Source organism: Herpailurus yagouaroundi, unplaced genomic scaffold, assembly GCF_014898765.1.
Source record: "Herpailurus yagouaroundi ecotype Mexico unplaced genomic scaffold, PumYag 202, whole genome shotgun sequence".
In the NCBI taxonomy this organism is placed as follows: domain Eukaryota; kingdom Metazoa; phylum Chordata; class Mammalia; order Carnivora; family Felidae; genus Herpailurus; species Herpailurus yagouaroundi.
Genome location: NW_024412433.1, coordinates 1,928,924 through 1,947,479, shown reverse-complemented (window position 1 = coordinate 1,947,479; position 18,556 = coordinate 1,928,924). Strand labels below are relative to the sequence as shown.

General features: G+C 52.2%; 1 protein-coding gene across 4 annotated transcripts in view; it reads right to left on the bottom strand.

Moving 5' to 3' along the window:
• HDAC4 (histone deacetylase 4) overlaps nt 1-17,917 on the bottom strand; it is a 255,760-nt gene extending 237,843 nt beyond the window's left edge. For 3 of the 4 annotated variants that reach the window (XM_040450473.1, XM_040450474.1, XM_040450475.1), the window contains exon 1: nt 17,674-17,916. In XM_040450473.1, the coding sequence (XP_040306407.1) occupies nt 17,674-17,695 (22 nt within the window). In that variant the 5' untranslated portion in view covers nt 17,696-17,916. Of the gene's footprint in view, nt 1-17,673 lie in introns of all 4 variants that reach the window. The other variant, XM_040450477.1, reaches the window with a different exon arrangement.
• Nucleotides 17,918-18,556: the final 639 nt, after the last annotated feature.

Genomic DNA, 18,556 nt, shown 5'->3' with positions numbered 1-18,556 from the left:
TCATGGAACCTCGGGGGAAGGGGAAGAACGAAGAGACCATCGAATACAGCCCCCCGCCCCCAAAGCATGATGAACATGAGGCCGAGAGAGACGTGGGGACACACTCGAGCTCTGCCCTGTCCGGAGGGAAACCCGATGCCGGCACAGTCATGACACGGAAGGCACGAGCAGCAAAGGCCTACAAATTCTTCCCCGGACCGAATCCACAATGAGCTCTGCGTCTGTATTGTGGGAAAAAACACAACTTGGTGAAACCAAGGCGGGAGGGGGCGAGGGAGGGCAGGCGGGCAGGAAGCGTCCCACAAGCGCACGGGTGCGCCCAGATCTGCCAGACTTCGCCATTTATAAGGTGGGACAGAAACCAGCTCGTGAAATACCGGAGTTAAAGTGCTGTGAGAGCAGCTCGCGGTGCAGATAAATTTCGGGCACCCTAAAACGCGCCAGCAGCTGTGTGACCACAACATAAAGATCAATACGGCCCGCTCGGTCACCTGGGAAACCTAAATAAGAACCAACGTGGACGGGGCGGGGGGGATAAACATCTCGATGGTGACACTGGGAACACGCTACTAGCACTGACACGTTAATCGCACCCCCCACTCTGCCCACGGCAGACCAGCTTACGGCGCACTAACCTCTCAGCCAAGGCCGGGGAGGCCTGGCTGACGACGGTGCTCCACGCACGCACCGTGAAAGCTTCCGAATCAGAGCGCTACTGAGGCAGCAAGGACTGCAGGGGCCAACGCGTGAGAGGAACAAAGCGAGGGGAGGGCGTGTTTGCGCCCGTGTCTCCCCCAGAGGCGTGCGCTCACCCCGGAGGGTGCGGAGCTGAGCAGACTCTGGGGAAAGGAAATGGGGTCAGAGCCCGCCAAGGTGGAGGCAGGTACTAGGAGTAAGGAGAGGAAGGGCTCCTCGCATACCAGGACTCAGGACGAGGAGAACTCGGCTGGCCCTCGCGGACACCGAAATCAGACGGTGCATGAAAATAAAACGGTTCTTCCAACAAGAGAGTGTAAAATTCTAAATCTAGATGGGCTTAAAATAGCTTCAAATATTCAAAAGCCACAGGCAGAACTAACAGGAGGAAGACCGCTAACCCGCGATCACAGCGGGGTGTTTAAATACCACTCATGGCAACTGGCACAAAAAGGGGGCCACAGACCAGTGGAGTGGGGCAGGGGGCGGGGAGGGGGGGCCGAGCACCGCCAGCAGCCAGCAGCGTGCTTGATGCGCTCGACGGCGACCTAGAGGCTCAAGTCTTCCTGGCATACTCTCTGATCACATACACGAAACAGACAAAATCGACCACACGGCAGCAAAGCAAACCTCACGGAATTTTCAAAAATCGAAATTATTATACACAGGAAATTCAGCAACCAAGGTGAAATTGAACTGGAAATCAATAACAAAGGCAAGATAATAAGAAATTCACAAAAAGGTAAAATGAAGAAAGACCTTCTTAAATAACCCCTGGATCCAAGAAGAAATCCAAAGGGACATTAGATATCATTCTAAGCTGAATTATAATAAAAAATGACACACCAAAATGCTCGCGCAATCCTGCTAAAGCCATATAGGTTAAAATTATAGCCTTACATCCATGTATTACAAAAGAACGTCTGGAAAAACAAAAACAAAAACAACAACAACTCAGTGACCTAAACACTTCATTAAAAACAAAACAAAACAACAACAACCAAAAAACAAAACAAAAAACACAAAATAAATCCAAAGAATAAAAGGAAGCAATGGGAAGAGCAGAAATTGATTTCTTAATCCAATAGAGATAATCAAGAAAACTAAACGTGGCAGCTGAAAACTATTAATAAAGAATCAAAAAGGAGACGTCAAAACACTGCAAAGACAATGCAAAAGTATGTAAACAACGTTATACAATACATTTAAAAATTCAGACGGAATGAAAAAAATTCTTTGGAAAACCCAAACACGTTAAAACTGACACGAGAAAAAACGGAAAATCTGAATAGTCCTGCATACGTTGAGGGTACAATTTACAAACATTCTTACAAAGAAAACAGGTTCTGAGACCGAGAAAACTCCAGGGCAGCTTCACCAGTATCTTCTTCCAAATAACATCAATCTCATATAAACTCTTCAGGAGAATTTAACAGCGGTCGGCAAACTATGGCTTGGAAGCCAAATACAATCTGTGGCCCGATTTTGCACAATCTGCTAAGAAAGACTGGTCTTTACATTTTTAAATGGCTGTTTACAAAAATTTAAAGAAGAAAAATACATAAGAGAAGCCATATGTGGTCCACAAAGCCTAAAATGTTTACCATCTGACTTTTTAAAGAAAAACTCTGTCCGCCCCAGGATGAGACAAAAAGGAACCAGCTTACCACACTTTAAGCGGCCGGCACAACTTGGACGTCAAAACCTGACAAGGCTATTTCAAGAAAAGGAAACTACAGGTCAATCTCACTCATGAGTCTGCGTGAAAGAAATTAAGCCAAATATAAGCAAAACAAATCCAGTAGTATAGAAGGAGAACGTATTAAAACCAGAGTTGGATTTATTAACACATGTAAGGCTTAGCATTCAAGCCTCCACTGAGAAAATTCACGACATGAATCAAGCAAAGGAGAAAAGATCATGATTAATAGATTCAAAATATCTAATATAGTAGATTTGGCACCGCTAAATCAAAGGTGCCATTCAGTAGACTAAAAAAAAAAAAGAGCAAATGTCTGCACTATCATATGGTTTAACCTAATAACTGAACACCTACTTCTGAGAAAAACTCAGCAAGCTGAGGACAGAAGAGAAATGCACTCACGTGATGAAGGCTACTTACGCAAGCCTACAGCACATTGCGTACATGGTGATGAAATGTTGGATATTTTCCCCTTGATTGTTAAACAAGACAACCACGACCACTATCACCAATTCTGTTCAACAGCTGACGGAGGGCCCTAGACAATGCAACGATGCAAGAAAAAGACAAAAGGTTTAAAAATGAGCAAAGAAGAAATAAAACACTTGCTACCACGGACAGTTGTCGTAAAAAGCCCGAAAGAATCTACAGGCAAGTGGTCTAGAGACAAGGCGGCTCTACAAAAATTAAGTTCTAAATACAAACACACAACAAAAAAATAAAGTTTTAAAAACAAAGCAGCATCAAAAAAAAAAAAAAAAGTGAGGGGCGCCTGGGTGGCGCAGTCGGTTAAGTGTCTGACTTCAGCCGGGTCACGATCTCACGGTCCGGGAGTTCGAGCCCCGCGTCGGGCTCTGGGCTGATGGCTCGGAGCCTGGAGCCCGTTTCCGATTCTGTGTCTCCCTCTCTCTCTGCCCCTCCCCCGTTCAGGCTCTGTCTCTCTCTGTCCCAAAAATAAATAAAAAACGTTGAAAAAAAAAATTATAAAAAAAAAAAAGTAGAAGTAAATCTAACAAAAGAAATGAAAGGCCTCTACCCTGAAAACTACAAAATGTGACTGAAGAAATTAAAGACCCCAATAAATAAGAAGATACATCGTACACATGGACTGGAAGATTTGAAACAAGCTGATTTTAAGGCAAATCCATATATTCCCAAAGGAGATCACAGTGGTATTTGGCTGAAATCAAAAAGCTGATTTTAGGTCAGAAGGAAAGACCAAGGGCTAAGAAGGACCATGACATGCTTTAAAATGATCAGAAGTTGGAGGAAGCACATGACCAACAGGAGCACCAATTACGAAGCTACAATTACTAAGACAATGCTGTGCTGGCATGCGGACAGACAAACAGACCAACAGGCCAGAACAAACTCCAGAAACAGACCTGGACGCACACCTGACCTAGGGCAAGATGGCAATTGCAGAGAAGTGGAGAAAGGATGAATCTTTCAAATAAATCTTTTGGGCCGGGGCGCCTGCGTGGCTCAGTCGGTTGAGCGTCCGACTTCGGCTCAGGTCACGATCTCACCGTTCGTGGGTTTGAGCCCCACGCTGGGCTCTGTCCTGACAGCTCGGAGCCTGGAGCCTGCTTCGGAGTCTGTGTCTCCCTCTATCTCTGCCCCTGTCCTGTTCGTGCTTTGTCTCTCTCTCTCTCTCAAAAATAAATAAGCGTTAAAAAAAATTTAAAAATCTATCTATCTATCTATCTTTTGGGCCAAATGAATGTCCAAATGGGAAAAGTAACCTTCAATTACCACCTCACATCATATTCTTTTTCAAAATCAATTCCAGGGGTGCCTAGGTGGCTCAGTGGTTAGTTAAGTGTCCAACTCTTGATTTTGGCTCAGGTCACGATCTCGCAGTTCATTAAACTATGAGCCCCGCATCGGACTCCGCCCTGAGTGTGGAGCCTGCTTCGGTTTCTCTCTCTGTCTGTCCCTCCTCTGCTCGTGCTCTCTCTCTCAATATAAATAAATAAACTTAAAAAAACAAAATCAATTCCAGGTGGGCTGCAAATCTAAATGTGAGCGGTAAAAACAACGAGGCTTCTAGAAAATAATACAGAGCATCTCTACAACCTTCAAGTCGGCATAAATAAAACCACCAATAAACTTAGGACTGTGTTAAAATTAAAAACATCTGTTCACCAAAAAAATAATTAAGGGAGAAAATAGCGAAGAAAATCACTAGCGAGGAACTCGCCTCTCGTCTATATAAATAACTCCTACAAACCAGTCAGAAAAATACAGACAGCACACACGATTTTTTAAATGAGCAAAAGACACGCACAGGCACTTCACCAGAGCGGGCACCCAGGGGCCCGGCGAGCACGCAGAGCTGCTCTCGGCACCCTTGGCCATCAGGGCGGCGCAGACACCGCTGTGAAAGAGGACAGCGCCACCAAGCGTGGCCGAGGGCGGGCCGGGGGCCTCTGTGCATCAGCGCGTAAATGGGTTGGATTGCTTGAGAAAACTGATGGCACGTCCACGTCTTGGCACGAGAAACGCGTGCTTCGTGGGGAACGGCAGCTGTCCCGACAATGCCGTAGGAGCGCCCCAGTAGGAACCCCAAACGGGAAACCGCCCCTAAGCCCTCAACACCAGAACACGTGAACCGTGGCGTGCTCACACGGCGAGATGCCACAACCCACAGAAGTGAACCACCCCCGTAAATCTCAGACATCGCTGACTGAAAGAAGCCGAACGGTCTTGTTAATAGATGATCGTTAATAGACGATCGTGTTAATAGAAAGTTTAAAGAGAGGAAAAACGGATCCAAGGTGTCGGGAGCGAGGCCGCTGATCCCCAGGGGCCAGGGGCGGTGCGGCAGCCAGGAAGGGCGCCAAGGGCGTCTGGGCGCTGGACGGCTCCAATTCCTTGATGCGCACGCCAGTTCCGAGGGTCCCGTGGTGCGAATCTATCAAGCGAAGCGCCACAGGTGCCCTCCACGGGACGCCTGTGACACTTCAGGGACAAGCTGGCTCAGGAACGGGGCGCTCCGGACCAGCGCCGTTCACAGCAGCCACGGCGGGAAGACTGGAAACGCGGCCACACCTGCCAACACGGACCGGTCCGACGAGCGACACTGCGGCCACGGACAACCGTGACAAAGAATAAGGAAACGTGTTCCGCGCTAATCTACGAGAATCCACAAAGGGAAGACGACGAATGCTGGGTGCCGGGACGTCTCTTGCACACCAGCCACTCGTGCCCAGCGCGAGCAAGAGACCAGCTACGAACTCATCTTATTTTCTTTGCTCACGTTTTATCAGCAGACCGGAACACCCCGTCAGGAGCACCCCACGCTGCTGGGAGCACCAGTCACAGCGCACCGACGCTCAGAGACGAGCACCAGCTCAGACGGCCTCAGTTTCCCCCGGCGTCTTCTCCCACGCCGGGAGCCAAGCCTGGGTCGCACGCGGCACTCAGGCGTCGGGTCTCCGCAGGCCGCTCTCGGCCACGGCGGTTCTCAGACCATCCTCGTGTGTGGTGGCCCGGACGGTCCCGGGGGGCCGGCAGGTGTAGCACAGGACGCGCATCCACTGGAGACGGACGTTCCCCTCACGCTCAGACGAGGGAGGAACGCGGCAAGGGCAACGTGCCGGTCTCTTCACACACACCGTCCGAAGCCCACAGCCTACGATCCCTCCCCTCACCCCCCTGCTTGTCGACAGCCAGCTGTCGCACACCCGGCGCCCTCCGAACACGCACCGGCAGGTGCACAGAGCCTCCCGTGTCCACGCTGGCAAGGCCGGGAGTGGCCACTGTGCCCCGGACGTGCTCCCACTGCCACCTCCTTCTGAACGGGAAGAAATCGGGGCTCAGTCGAGTGAACACAATGAGGCCTGAATGTGGCAGATGAGGAGGAGGAATCGAACGTTTCCATCTCAGTTACACCTTGTGGTGATCAGCAACCCGGTCAGATGGCCGCTGCCGGGCCCGAAACCTCCTTCCTCTCCCCAGAGCTCACAACCTGCGTCCGAGAGGGAGGAGGGATGGACGGCACACACACCCGCGTCTGCCCAGGGCCAGCTTCCGCTCCGACACACGGCGACGGAGGGGTCAGGGTGCACCCTGCGGACCCGGCCGCGCGCGAGCAAGCGTTCCAGGACCAGCACGGGCCACGGCCACGGCCAGACCGACCAGCCCAGGCGGGACAAGTGACAAACAGCAAGGACAGGGAACGCCGGCTTGGCTCCCGCTCTCCCTGCGGGAGGAGAAGAAAACAGGAGAGAGGGGGGCACCCTCACATCCCTAACCCCAGGGGCCGGGCCCAGAGGAAGACCCAGAGCCGGGTCTGAGCACAGGCGGGAGCACGCTGAGTGCCTGGGGGGAGGAGCTGACCCCAGCCGGGCGGTCCACGCCACCAGCTGCATCTGTCCCACCTCTGACCCCGAGCGAACTGCCCTGTGACCTTCCAGGGCACCCCCCCCCCCACCCCAGCAACCCAAAGCTGACGCATCCCCGAGGACTGGTGCTCTCCTCACCGCCCCCCCATCGCCCTCTCCTCTTGCCCGAGCCTGACCTCCGCCCCTGCTTCCCTTCACCTGAGAAGGACCCAAAACCCCTTATATGGGTTGTCTTTTCCAACCCGGGCAGAAAGCACCAGATTCTGCAAGCTTCTTGGGCCTGACCCTCAACTCACTGTCCCCTCACCCCCCAAGTGTAAACGTCACACAGCCTGGACTTTCTAACTCGCGCGCTGCTGAGTCACAAAGCCACATTCAAAGTCTACTCATGTGTCTGTCTTTTAAGCCCCAAACTCGAATCTGACGTTCCGAATTCCCATGGCACTCGGTGAAACGCAGGTGAACTGCTCTCCTTTTCCTGGGGCTCTTTCCTAACCGCTGCGGTCACCACGGGTCTGCACGGACTTCCACATGCACGCTCCGCGACCGACAGAGTGGACTCAGCTCCGTCCACCCAGAAGATTCCATAAGCACCCAAGGCAAAAGGGAGATGCAGCCACAGAGAACGTTTCCAAAGCCACTGGTGGAAAGTTCTAGAGCAGGATTCTTGGCCCGAGCCTCACAGCTCTCGCCCCACGCGGCGTCTACCCTGGCTGGTTGCAGCTTCCTGGAGTTTGAGTTCTGCTTCCAACAAGAACAACTGTGTGGAACCGACTTGAAAGGTATCCCCCCAAACCGTGAAGGCACAGGACACCCGTTTTTAACAAAAACTTGCGAAAACTATGTTTTTAGTTTACACAAAGCCAGAAACTGTAGAACCTGGCTTTGTAGAAAACAACAGTAAAGAGGTTTTCTTGGTAAATGATTTTATTTATTTATTTATTTTTTTTATTTTTTTTTTTATTTTTTTTGGTAAATGGTCTTAAACGACATCCCACGACGAATACGGGGGCTCGTGCGTCAGGCCACCTGTCCGCCCCTGTCCAGGTGCTCTCATGGATCCAAACTCGTCCAGGTGAGAACGAGGATGGTCATCCCTCCAGGTGCGGCAGGCCAGGCCCAGCTCATTCCGAACGTCCACCCCCTTTCTACTGCCAAAGGGTCTGTTTTCAACTCTAAATACGGGGCCGCCCTCCTCGGAACCCTGTACCCAGTGCCCCGGTGGAGGCCTCTCAAGGGGGAAGGACAAGATCACCCATCTGTCAGCCATACCGCCACCCTCTACAAAGCCACAACGCAGGCGCTGGCCTGAAGGCCAAAACCAAAGCCACGTGTGCCCTTCTGAAGGGTCAGGGCCCGCCAGGGAGCAACATGGCCCCACCGTGCGGGGACCACGGGGCCAGGCCAACGAGCCCCACCGACGCTCCTCTGGCAGAGGGGTCACGACTGGCACAGGAGCCAGTGGGCACAGAGCTGCCTCTGCCCCGCGGCTCACCCGGTCCCTCCCCCTGCCCAGCCCCCAGCGAAAGCCCAAATATTTCAGAACTGGAAACTGTTGAGAAATGCTAAAATGATGTTCTTTCGGGTAACTTACGCAAGTCAAGAAAGACCCAAATTGCACTTTTCTTCTCACGGATGGTGCCGACGGTCGAAACAATATCCCTCGGCCAGAGCAGACTCATCCCACGGCACGACGCACGCGCGGGCCAGATCCCCCCAAATCTGCTAGGAAAGGGTTAAAAAGGCCACCTCCCCAGGAGCTACAGCTGTTGAGGCCGCACTCGTGCAAACTGGTCTGCCAAATCCACGCCTACCAGGACCCACATAACATCAGAAGATGTAAGAACACCCACAACCACAGACATCCCACCTTGTGGCTCTCACGCCTCAAGCCCTGTGGCCCCTGGAGAGTTCAAGGAAAGCCCAACCGAGAACTGAGAAAGTCACATCCGCATCCAGCCAGGGCCACCAGGCCGTGTGAGTCTGACCTCGACAAAGGCGCTGGCCAGCTGACACGCACCGATCACGATGGGCCGTGACACGGAGGCCGGAAAGCTGAACAGGGCACAGTGGGAAGCTCCCCACATCCCGCTATCTTCCTCTCCAACACGGCCGGGCCGGGCCGGTCCCTGCAGCCGCGCAGGACACGCGGTCTCCAGCTCCGGGCGGTGTCACCTGCCAGGCGCTGCTGCTCCATCACACCCGGGACGCTCCCCGCCCTTCTGAGAACCACGTCTGTGCTGACCACGGGGAGGCTGTCCTGTGTCCCTCACCTGCCCGTGTGGACACGGCCCCGCCTACCTTTGCACCCCAATTCTATGAGACACAATGTTGTACAAAATGCCCCTGATGTCCGGGGAGTAACAGAAGGGACCACATCACCATGTAAGAACGGACAGCTTGCTCCCAACGAAAATCTCTGCTGCCCAGGTCTCCAGTTCGCCCAACACCATTTCAAACGTTCTAAAAACTCTTTCTGTCTACTAGTACCTAAGAAAGAAATCCATTAACCCTGCCTTGCTCCCTTTCCCCGGTCCTGTCTGGGAGACTGACATACAGCAGCCGGTGCCGTGTGGCTGCACGCGGGTGACCCAGGATGGAAAGCGCCCGTGCCCTCGCACAGCCACAGGGCGACCGCAGCGTTCCGGCAGGGACAGCTGGGGCCACGCGGCTTCTCGAGCAGAAAAGAGCCAGAGGGAGAACAAAAGAATGGCAGGCGGGTTTGTGTTCTGTATGTCAGACCATGGTGGGGAGATGGGGCTTTATGGGTCAGCCGGTCAGCCCCTGGTCTGGGTCACATGAACGTGAACATGAGACACATCGAGAATTCTGCACCCGAGACTGTTCAATACCGAGCGGAGGGTTTCCGCAACCTGCACCTTCCCCCTAAGAGGCGTGAGCGGGCGAGAAAGGACTCCCCATACAGCGCCTAGAAAACCTCAGTTAGGTGAGAACAGAGCCCCTGCGATTCTCTGGGGATTCTCAACAGCTGTAGAATCCCACGTAGAATCCCAACAGCATCTCACAGAGCCCACGGGACCAACGCATCAATGAGAAACAAGACGCTAAGAAACGCCCAGTTTCTACAAAGGATTTCCTAGGAAAACGCATAGACATCTTGAAAGGAGGAAGCTTTGGCCATGATTGCGAACGGAACACATTAGAATCTTTAGCTCTTCAAACGCAAGGTTTCCTCTTGGCTTCAGACCTCAACAACCGGGTCTTAAGAAGCAAGCTTCTAAAACGGCCTAAGAGTTGAAAATTTTAAAAAGTGAACAACCAGCCACCCACCGCAAAAGGTCCCCAGAAAAACTCGGAGGACGAGGGCTTACCAATGAAAAAGGACCCCCTGAACAAACACAGGAAGCACGGAGTGGAGGAACCCACGTGGCCGTGGCAGGTAGTTAGTTTTGCGCAGAAACCACGCTCCCCCCATCAGTGACGGCCAAATACTTAACATCAAGAGGCTTAAACCAATTTTGCAGATTTCTTTACAAATGTTATTTGAAATGGAACTGTTAGATACAAGACATCTATGTATTTTATTTTAAAAATCGTTATGACTTTTCTGGGGTGCCTGGGTGGCTCAGTCGGTGAAGCATCTGACCCTCGATTTCAGCTCAGGTCACGATCTCATGGTTTGTGGGTCTGAGCCCCGAGTCTGGCTCTGTGCTGACAGCTCGGAGCCTGCTTGGGATGCTGTCTCTCTCCCTCTCTGCCCCTCCCCTGTTCACTCTCTGTCTCTCTCAGGATAAATGAATAAACTTAAAAAAAAAAAATCATTAAAAAAATGACGTACAACTTTTTAACAACCCTCGCCTACCACCTTTCCGAAGGATACCGTTTAGTAAAAGTGAGAAAATGGTTGTGACTTTGAACACTGTTTTCCACGATACAATCCCCGAAGCTCTGAAGGTACATTTCAGCATGGAATGTTCCAGGTCCCAGTCAGGAAGGATCACAGCATTCCAGAACAGAGGCAGGAACACTGGGCGGAGGAGGGGGTGACAAGGACTGAGGGTGGCAGGGGGTCCGAAGTCCAACAGGACAGAGGCCCCCGTACAACGTCTGGGTTTATGACTCTGAAAGACGACCCAGAGCCGGAACCCAAGCCGGCCCTCCTGGAGAGTAGCTGCGCCCTGAGAGGGCCACTCTCCCTTCGGCCAGCGCCCTGGCTCCGTGAGAGGCAGAATCTCTCTCCTCCTTTTGTTTTATAGAAAGGGGAAGGAAGGGAGGGGCAAATGTGGAAGAGAAGGTTTCCTTTCATCATACACTGCTTATCACTCATTAAAAGCCAATATTCCCAATATCTTAGTAAGTGGCTAAAAGCAGACCAATTTAAAAACACAAAGCCAGAGATGCTTCCAGAAGCTCGAAGTTTGGATCTGAATTTTTCTTAATCATTATTTTCCTAAAAGTCACTATTTTATATCTTGTCCTCAAAAAATAAGTAAACAAAAGGTTCCTTGTTTTTATTGTTTGTTTGTTGAGAGAGAGAGAGAAAGAGAGAGAGAGCATGAGCAGGGGAGGGGCAGAGAGAGGGAAAGGGAGAATCCAGCAGGGAGCCCAACATGGGGTTCCACCCCACGACCCTGGGATCATGACCTGAGCTGAAATCAAGAGTAAGTTATTTAACTGACTGAGCCACCCAGGCGCCCTCCAAATACAAGGCTCTTAAGTGGAAGTAAAAAAGTTTCAACCCAAATCTCCCCAAGTGCCCTGGTCCGCCAGTCACCTGGCCAGTCTTCCAGTCCCAGGCTCTAAGGACGGGGCAAAGACAAGCCCAGAAAAAGTTCAGAAATACACTCAAGGCACATCGCAAACGGCACCAAAGCCTGGCTCGACCGTGGCAAAGCCCCATTCATTTAAACCAATGGAACACAAAGCGTGTGTCCCAGGAGGGGGCACGGTGCTTAGGGGCAAGAGACCAGGAGCCGCGATCCCTTCTCCACACATGTGGGGGTCTCAGATCCCAGGGAACTGGGACTGTGTCGCCCCCCCCTGCCCCAGAGCCCATACCCCACGCCCATCTCTCCGCTCCCAGTCTCCTCCCTGCGCCACACCAAGCTCCCGCCTCCAGGCCCCTAGGCCCAGCTCCACGTGCCCCACCTGGGCAGGTGAGCTCCCCCGTCCTGACCTCGCGCATCCCTCCTGGCGGCCTCCGTGCCCCCACCGCCCCCTCTCACCACAGGGACCGCATGACACGGCCCACGAGCTCCACGGAGGCCAGCGGCCTCCACTCCTGACCCGGCCCAGTGCGCACAACGTCTGCCAGCACGGGGCGTACGTCCCTCAAGGGCGGAGGACCCATCCCGGTTCCAGGCTGGCCTCCGATCGTCTGCCTGACGTCGGGCTAAGCACCGGACAGCAGTAGATAACCAGTTTCCTCATCTACGAAACAGGAATAACGGCGTTGTGACCCACTCCACGGGGCTGTCACGCAAAACGAACGTGAGAGCTGCAAAGCACGATTCAGAATGAAGACGCCGCTCGTGTCGGCCTCCGAAAGGCACGTCAGGTTTTGACCTGGAGTACGCGAGGGACCAACGTGGGTCTGTCGCCATGATAAGTTCTACACGTGAACCAGAGCCGGATCCGTGGCGCCACACAGCTCCGCACCTGTCCACGCCGGACCTGCCCCCGCCACCGGGCGCAGCAATCACGGCCCTTCTGTTCCGCCGCCGAGCTGCACTCAGTGGCTTCTAATCATTCTCGTGTTGGGTTTTCTGTGTCAAATACATAGCGCGGGGTTCATTCTTAAATTTCAATATCATTAATCATCCAGCATTCAGCATCTCAGAACTCAGAAATTTGCATTTCTACAATGGTGGCTTTGAAAAAAAGGACATAAATGCAAATGTTCCACATACTGTATAAGAATTTTCAGAGAATTGCCAAAACAAACCATCAATGCTCCATTGACAGTGAATTTTCCGAGCTCTTCATGACGACTGAGTATCCGTGATTTTTAAAAGACAAAACACAATTTGAGGATTTAAAGAAAAAAAAAAAAAAAAAGTAGGTTGAAAAAGAAGTCGTTATGTCTCCATCATTTCCAGAACAAACCTTGACTGATTGAGATCCCAGATAATGATAGCAGGGGACTGGGGATAGTGGTGGTTCACGAGCTGCAAATGTTCGCACTGGGCGCTCCGGGAAGGCCTGGGAGACGCAGACGGGAGACGGACCGGCCATTCTGAACGCCTTCTTTGAGAAAGCAGAGGAGTACGGAGTACAAGAGGCACAAGCATCTCCCATCCGAAAATCAGCTGGAAGGATTGAGGCGTTTCCTGGCCCCCGTCTCTGGAACACCTGCATTCGGCCCTCGTCAGGAACTGGTTTACTCCCCACACCGCACCCAGCCCCGGGTCCTGCCCCTGGCCCAGAACTCCCCCAGGTCCACCAGCCGCTGTGGACTCTCTCACGCCTTCCCTGAAGGTCACGAGGAAGCTCTTCTCCAGCTGTCACCGGCTGCTCCTGTGGCCCAGTCCCCTGACCTGAGCGGCAGGACTCCCCGTCGGCCGGCTGTGCCCACTGGCTGCACAGCAGCGCTCCTGAAAGCCTAGGCCTGGGCTTCCCCGGGCCTCGTTCAAGGCCGCTCCCGGCTGCCGACTTCCCCATCTGCTTGTCGCGGCCCAAGGCCTCGCGCAGGGTCCACGGCCCACCTGTCACCACCTGTCACCAGCAGCTCCGAATCCGTGCCTTCCCTGCGTTAACCACACGTCCTCAAAATTCATTTCCTCCCCTTAAAACTTCGCAATATCCCTGAGACGTGCAATCATTGCAAAGCATGATGTAAGTGACATACAAATGTTCCTTTCTGAGATAATTTCTGTATTAAAACATAACAACCTTGGCAGCCAAACTGGCCGAAACAAACAGAGTCAGGATCAAACAAAGGAAGCCCGAGTGTGCGGATGAAGGAAGCCCAGAGCCCCAGCTCGGACCAGCCAGAGGCAGAGCCTTGTCCCGGGAGACTTTCAGGATTAAAACTTTATGACATTTCGAAGAAATGAGACTATGTTGAAACTCACCAATCACTAAGTTATTGTCAACACAGACTTTTTGGCTGCTTTTATGCGGATGGGGTATTTCACACTGAACAAAATATTAAGAAATCAAAGAACGGTCCAAACTAAAGCGCTGATCTTACATACACGAGTTTTCCTCAAAATAGTTATTCTGTTTTTAACTCAACACTATATGCCCTTTTCAAAGATACAGAGAAAGATAGGGCACTTGAATTACTCACTTCCAGTCCTGCTCAACCAGTTTTCCATCAAGGGCATGGTCTGGAGGGACACAGGTCCCAGGGACTCCACTGCGGGCTCCCTGAGATTTAGCAGGAGGGCAGAGGAAAAAGGGCGCCTTTGCTTGTCCTGCCGGGAGGACCCCACGTGTGTCCATCCTCCATCAGTGTTGGGCCGGGGACTCACCTCCAAAGCGCACGCCCTGTGTCCTAATAAGCCCATCCCGGCCTGTTTCGGCACGTCCCCAACAGGGAAGGGTTTGGGGCGCTGGCTGAGGCAAGACGCAGGATACTTCTGTACCTGTTCTGTTCTTCTCGCTATCAAAGAGGAGTCCTTGTGGCTGGATTGCCCAGGCCCTTTCCCCAGGCTGCTCACATCATTAGGAATAGTTATTCAGGGCAATAAAACCCCAACAGCGAACAGTTTTACGTCAGAGACCCAGGGCCCGGCTCTGGCAAAGTTCAGAAAGAACAGCAATAAAATCGTAATGCGTACCTCACCCGGCACCAGAGGGAGTTTTAAAGAAACACAGGGGAGAGAAAAATCATACACATCAGACAAAAAGGTCATTTGATCATCAGGGCAAAGCCAACTCCCACTGCCAAGTATGAAGAGGGGGGACCGAAGGCAGCTGGGCTGTCCCCGGGCCACAGGGGAGCACGGCAGGGCGGGGACGGCCAGGAGACAAGGGAGATTGCGCACTGGGCGGCCAGAAACAGGTCTCGGCCCCTTGTGTTCGGGAAAAGCGACAGAGAACTCCTAGAAGTTTCCCATTCAAGATAGCAAACTGAACAACCATTATTCCCTACCTCCCATAAATCCACTCAAATTGCCATAAACAGAAACATGAAAGCATTCACAGTAAAGCTGGGTAATGAGAAAATGGCAGCATAAAGTAATAAGGAACTCGGGGTACTTGCTAGAAAATCCCAATCCCGTGGGATCAAGAGGACGGGACAACAATCCCATCCGAGGCGGGAAGGAGAGTCACAGTGCCAGGCGCAGTGCCAGGACGTGGCAGCAGGGCGGCCAAGGGGCATCCGGTGTGCCGGGCCGTGCAGGGCTGCTCTGGGAAGGGGGCAGAGGCCTGAGGAGACCCGGGCTACAAGGGGGAACATCCCCGGGGCTTCAGGCTCCCCCCCACACCACCGACACCAGAACCGACACGGGAGGGACCAGGGAGGTCTGGGCTCGCCCGGTGGCCCTGCCCACACCATCCCTGACCCTCTGAGAGGGACAGAGATGACAGGGGTCAGTGGGCGACAGGGCACACGTGATCAGACAGGGCAACGACCATAATAAACATTAGTGGACGAATTCTCCAGATAAAAGGCAAAGGCTCTCGGAAGGAGAACTCTGCCATTTGGTGAGACAAACCTGGAAGGTTAAGATAAGTGTGTAGAGACATGTCTGTCAGCTAAAGAAGCCAGGGCAGAACCGCTTTTAAAAGATATAATATTCGTGAGTTCGAGCCCCACATCGGGCTCTGTGCTGACAGCTCGGAGCCTGGAGCCTGCTTCGGATTCTGTGTCTGTCTCTCTCTCTCTCTCTTCCCCTCCCTCACTCACATTCTGTCTCTCTCTCTCTCTCTCTCTCAAAAATGAATAAACGTTCAAAAAAAATTAAAGGCATAATAAACTTTTAGGCAAAGAAACATTAAACAAAGAAAAATACCATATATTCTATCCCAAGAACTGAATTACCAAGAGCTAGCCGTTAACGTTTACGCACAGACAAACACACCAAAATACGTAAAGCACCAAAGGATCAGCCGTGCAAAAAGAATACTGCAAACTACAATTGTAATAGACAACTTCACATCTTTGTAGAAATCGAGCACCAAAGAGTGAGGCTATGCTGCTTTAAATCACTCGATGAAGGTAACATTCATAGATAAACAACACACAAAGACTACGTACACTCCTGTATAGAAGTATATGATACGCACGCACGAGAAAACTTTATACACATACGAACTTCTTTAGGCACAAAAACGGGAACAAAAGAGCATTTTTGCCCTTCAAGTGCGTGGCTGGCACGGACCAGATCAGGTCATGTCTATACCAAAACGTGCACCCCCATGTACACAGGGACGTAAATTCAAACAATCATTTCCCGTAGCATAGTGGCAACAGTGAAATGGACTAAATCCACCGAGTGCCGGGGCAGATGAAGAAAGGAACACTCTGTGTGCTCCTAAACTGTAATTAAGAAGGTAAGTTAAGACCGTGTCTGGACCAGCGTCTGAAGCTCATGCCCCCAACCTCGCAATTCTACTTCGTGGAACTGATCCACAGGAGACGACTTGCAGAAGCGTCTGTACAAAATAATTACGTGATGCCAATTTGGGGCTGTTATAAATAGTGCTACAGCCGCATGGATGTCCACCTATAAGCTATCGAAAATAAGATTGACGGACATACCAACATCAGAAGATGCTCATAACATATTAAAATTGAAAAGAGAACACGGAACCCCACATATGGAATGATTACACTCTTGTAAAATGTTTGCACCCACACCCCTCTATGTTTATACACAGGAACAAGGCACACCCCCAACTCAACAGCGGTGGCTCGAGGAGTGGGAGGGGGAGCTGGGCACCGCTCGCATCTACCTTACACACTTCAATGCAGACTGCTTAATTTTGCTTTACGCTTTACAGCAATCAATACACGAACAATTTAAATCAATAAAGCTTTCCTATCTAAATATAACCGGGAATCCTGCTCTTTGAGGCTCCTGGCAACTCCAATCAGAGCCAAAGGAAGGTGTGAGAATGTTCTGGAGCGATCCCAAAGGGGAAGACCCAGACCCTGACCCTCCACGTCCACTCTACTGGGCCAAGCCCCGAGGCACACTAAGAGAGACGTGGGTGCCACAGGGACACTTAGCATCCGTCCGGGCGAGCCCCACCTCCTCTCTCACACGGATGCAAGACAGAACTGATCTCTAAGTGCCCTTAAAGACCACGTTGCACCGGAAGAGGCAGCAGGCTGGGCAGCAGACAGTGCTGGCTCTGGAGGGGGGTCGGTCCCGGCGGACAGGGCGGGACAGTACCGCGGGCTCTACGCGGGAACACACAGTGTGGCTCCGCAAGGGCAGAAGGAGAAGCCCTGAGTGCACGTGCCCGTGACACTTTGCCACTGACTAGCTCTGTGACCTCAGGCAAGTCACTTCTTCCCTCCGGGTCTGAGATTTTTAGGGCCCTGTGAGAACCCTGTGCAAGCCAGATGCTCCGTGCAGTGCCTACTACAAAGCACGGACCCAGGAGCGAGTCCCGTGGCCACCGAGACAGGTGCGGATCGGGTGCCGCACCTCAGACCCAGCCCAGGTGCCCCATCGCAGAGGCACTCCCGCCCCACCAAGTCCCCTCAAAACCAAAGAAACCGGATGAGGAATTAACTCTCCAAATCACAGACCGCCCTAAGTGGCACCTTGCTGACCACGAGCCTCCTCTCCTCGCATCAATGGAAACCACACGCCGTTTTGGCTACGTGCAAATCAAAACCAAAGACACGACCCCAAACCGCTGAGGGTGAAGAACCCACCACCTACTCTGCACTGGGCGGTCACAAACCAACAGTGGCCATGCATCGAGCCAGCAGCGGCCACGCGGTCTCATCTCGAAAGGACGGCCCTGCCATCTGCCAAGAGACAAAGGGCCGCGTCTTACCTGGATGGCTTTGGGAGCTCATTGCTAGCAACGTCCACTCCTTTAAGCGGTTCACAACGGCTCACAACTTCCACGTAAACAACAGCTCCAAAGAGCCCCCGAGTTCCACGGACACATACACGGACAGCAGCAGGGAGTGCTGGCGCACGGCCACGAGAACTCCCAGTCTTGCTGACCACGCGTCGTGGGCCAGGTCATCCAAGAGGCGGGCTCTCAGGAGGTGACCTGTGTGGTTAGAGAAGGAAAAGCAGCGTCAGTGAGGGTGTGAAGGCTCTCATCCGACAGCAACAACTGAGCAAAACAACTGAGTTGTCCTCACGGATTTTACTACCGATGGTAAACGGTCTGCCGTGGGATCGGCTCTCCAGATACAAACCACCTGGGGGTTTTGTGAGTAAATAGGTGTGAAAACACGTTGTAGAGCAGCGGCGCTAAGCCTTGGCAGGATCGACGCGAAACATTTTAGAAGAAAAATCTACACAAGCCTGTTCCCACCATGTGGTTTTTCATTTGTGCGTACTTCCACCCGGCCCATCGCACAGACGTCCATATCCATACACATCGTATCCGTTCAGCCGTCCGTATCCAGAGACCACGTCCATGTAGACACCGTATCCATACAGACGTCTGTATCTGTACAGCCACCATATCTGTACAGACACCATATCTGCCCATATATCCGTATCTGTGCAGATATTCGTATCTGCGCCGACACCATATCCACACCACTGTCTATAACCACATAAACACCATTATCTGTACAGACACCGTATCCACAGCCATCCACATCTGCACAGACATTTGTATCCATATAGACACTCATATCCACACAGCAGTCCATATCTGCACAAACACTGTATCCGTACAGACATTCGTATCTGTA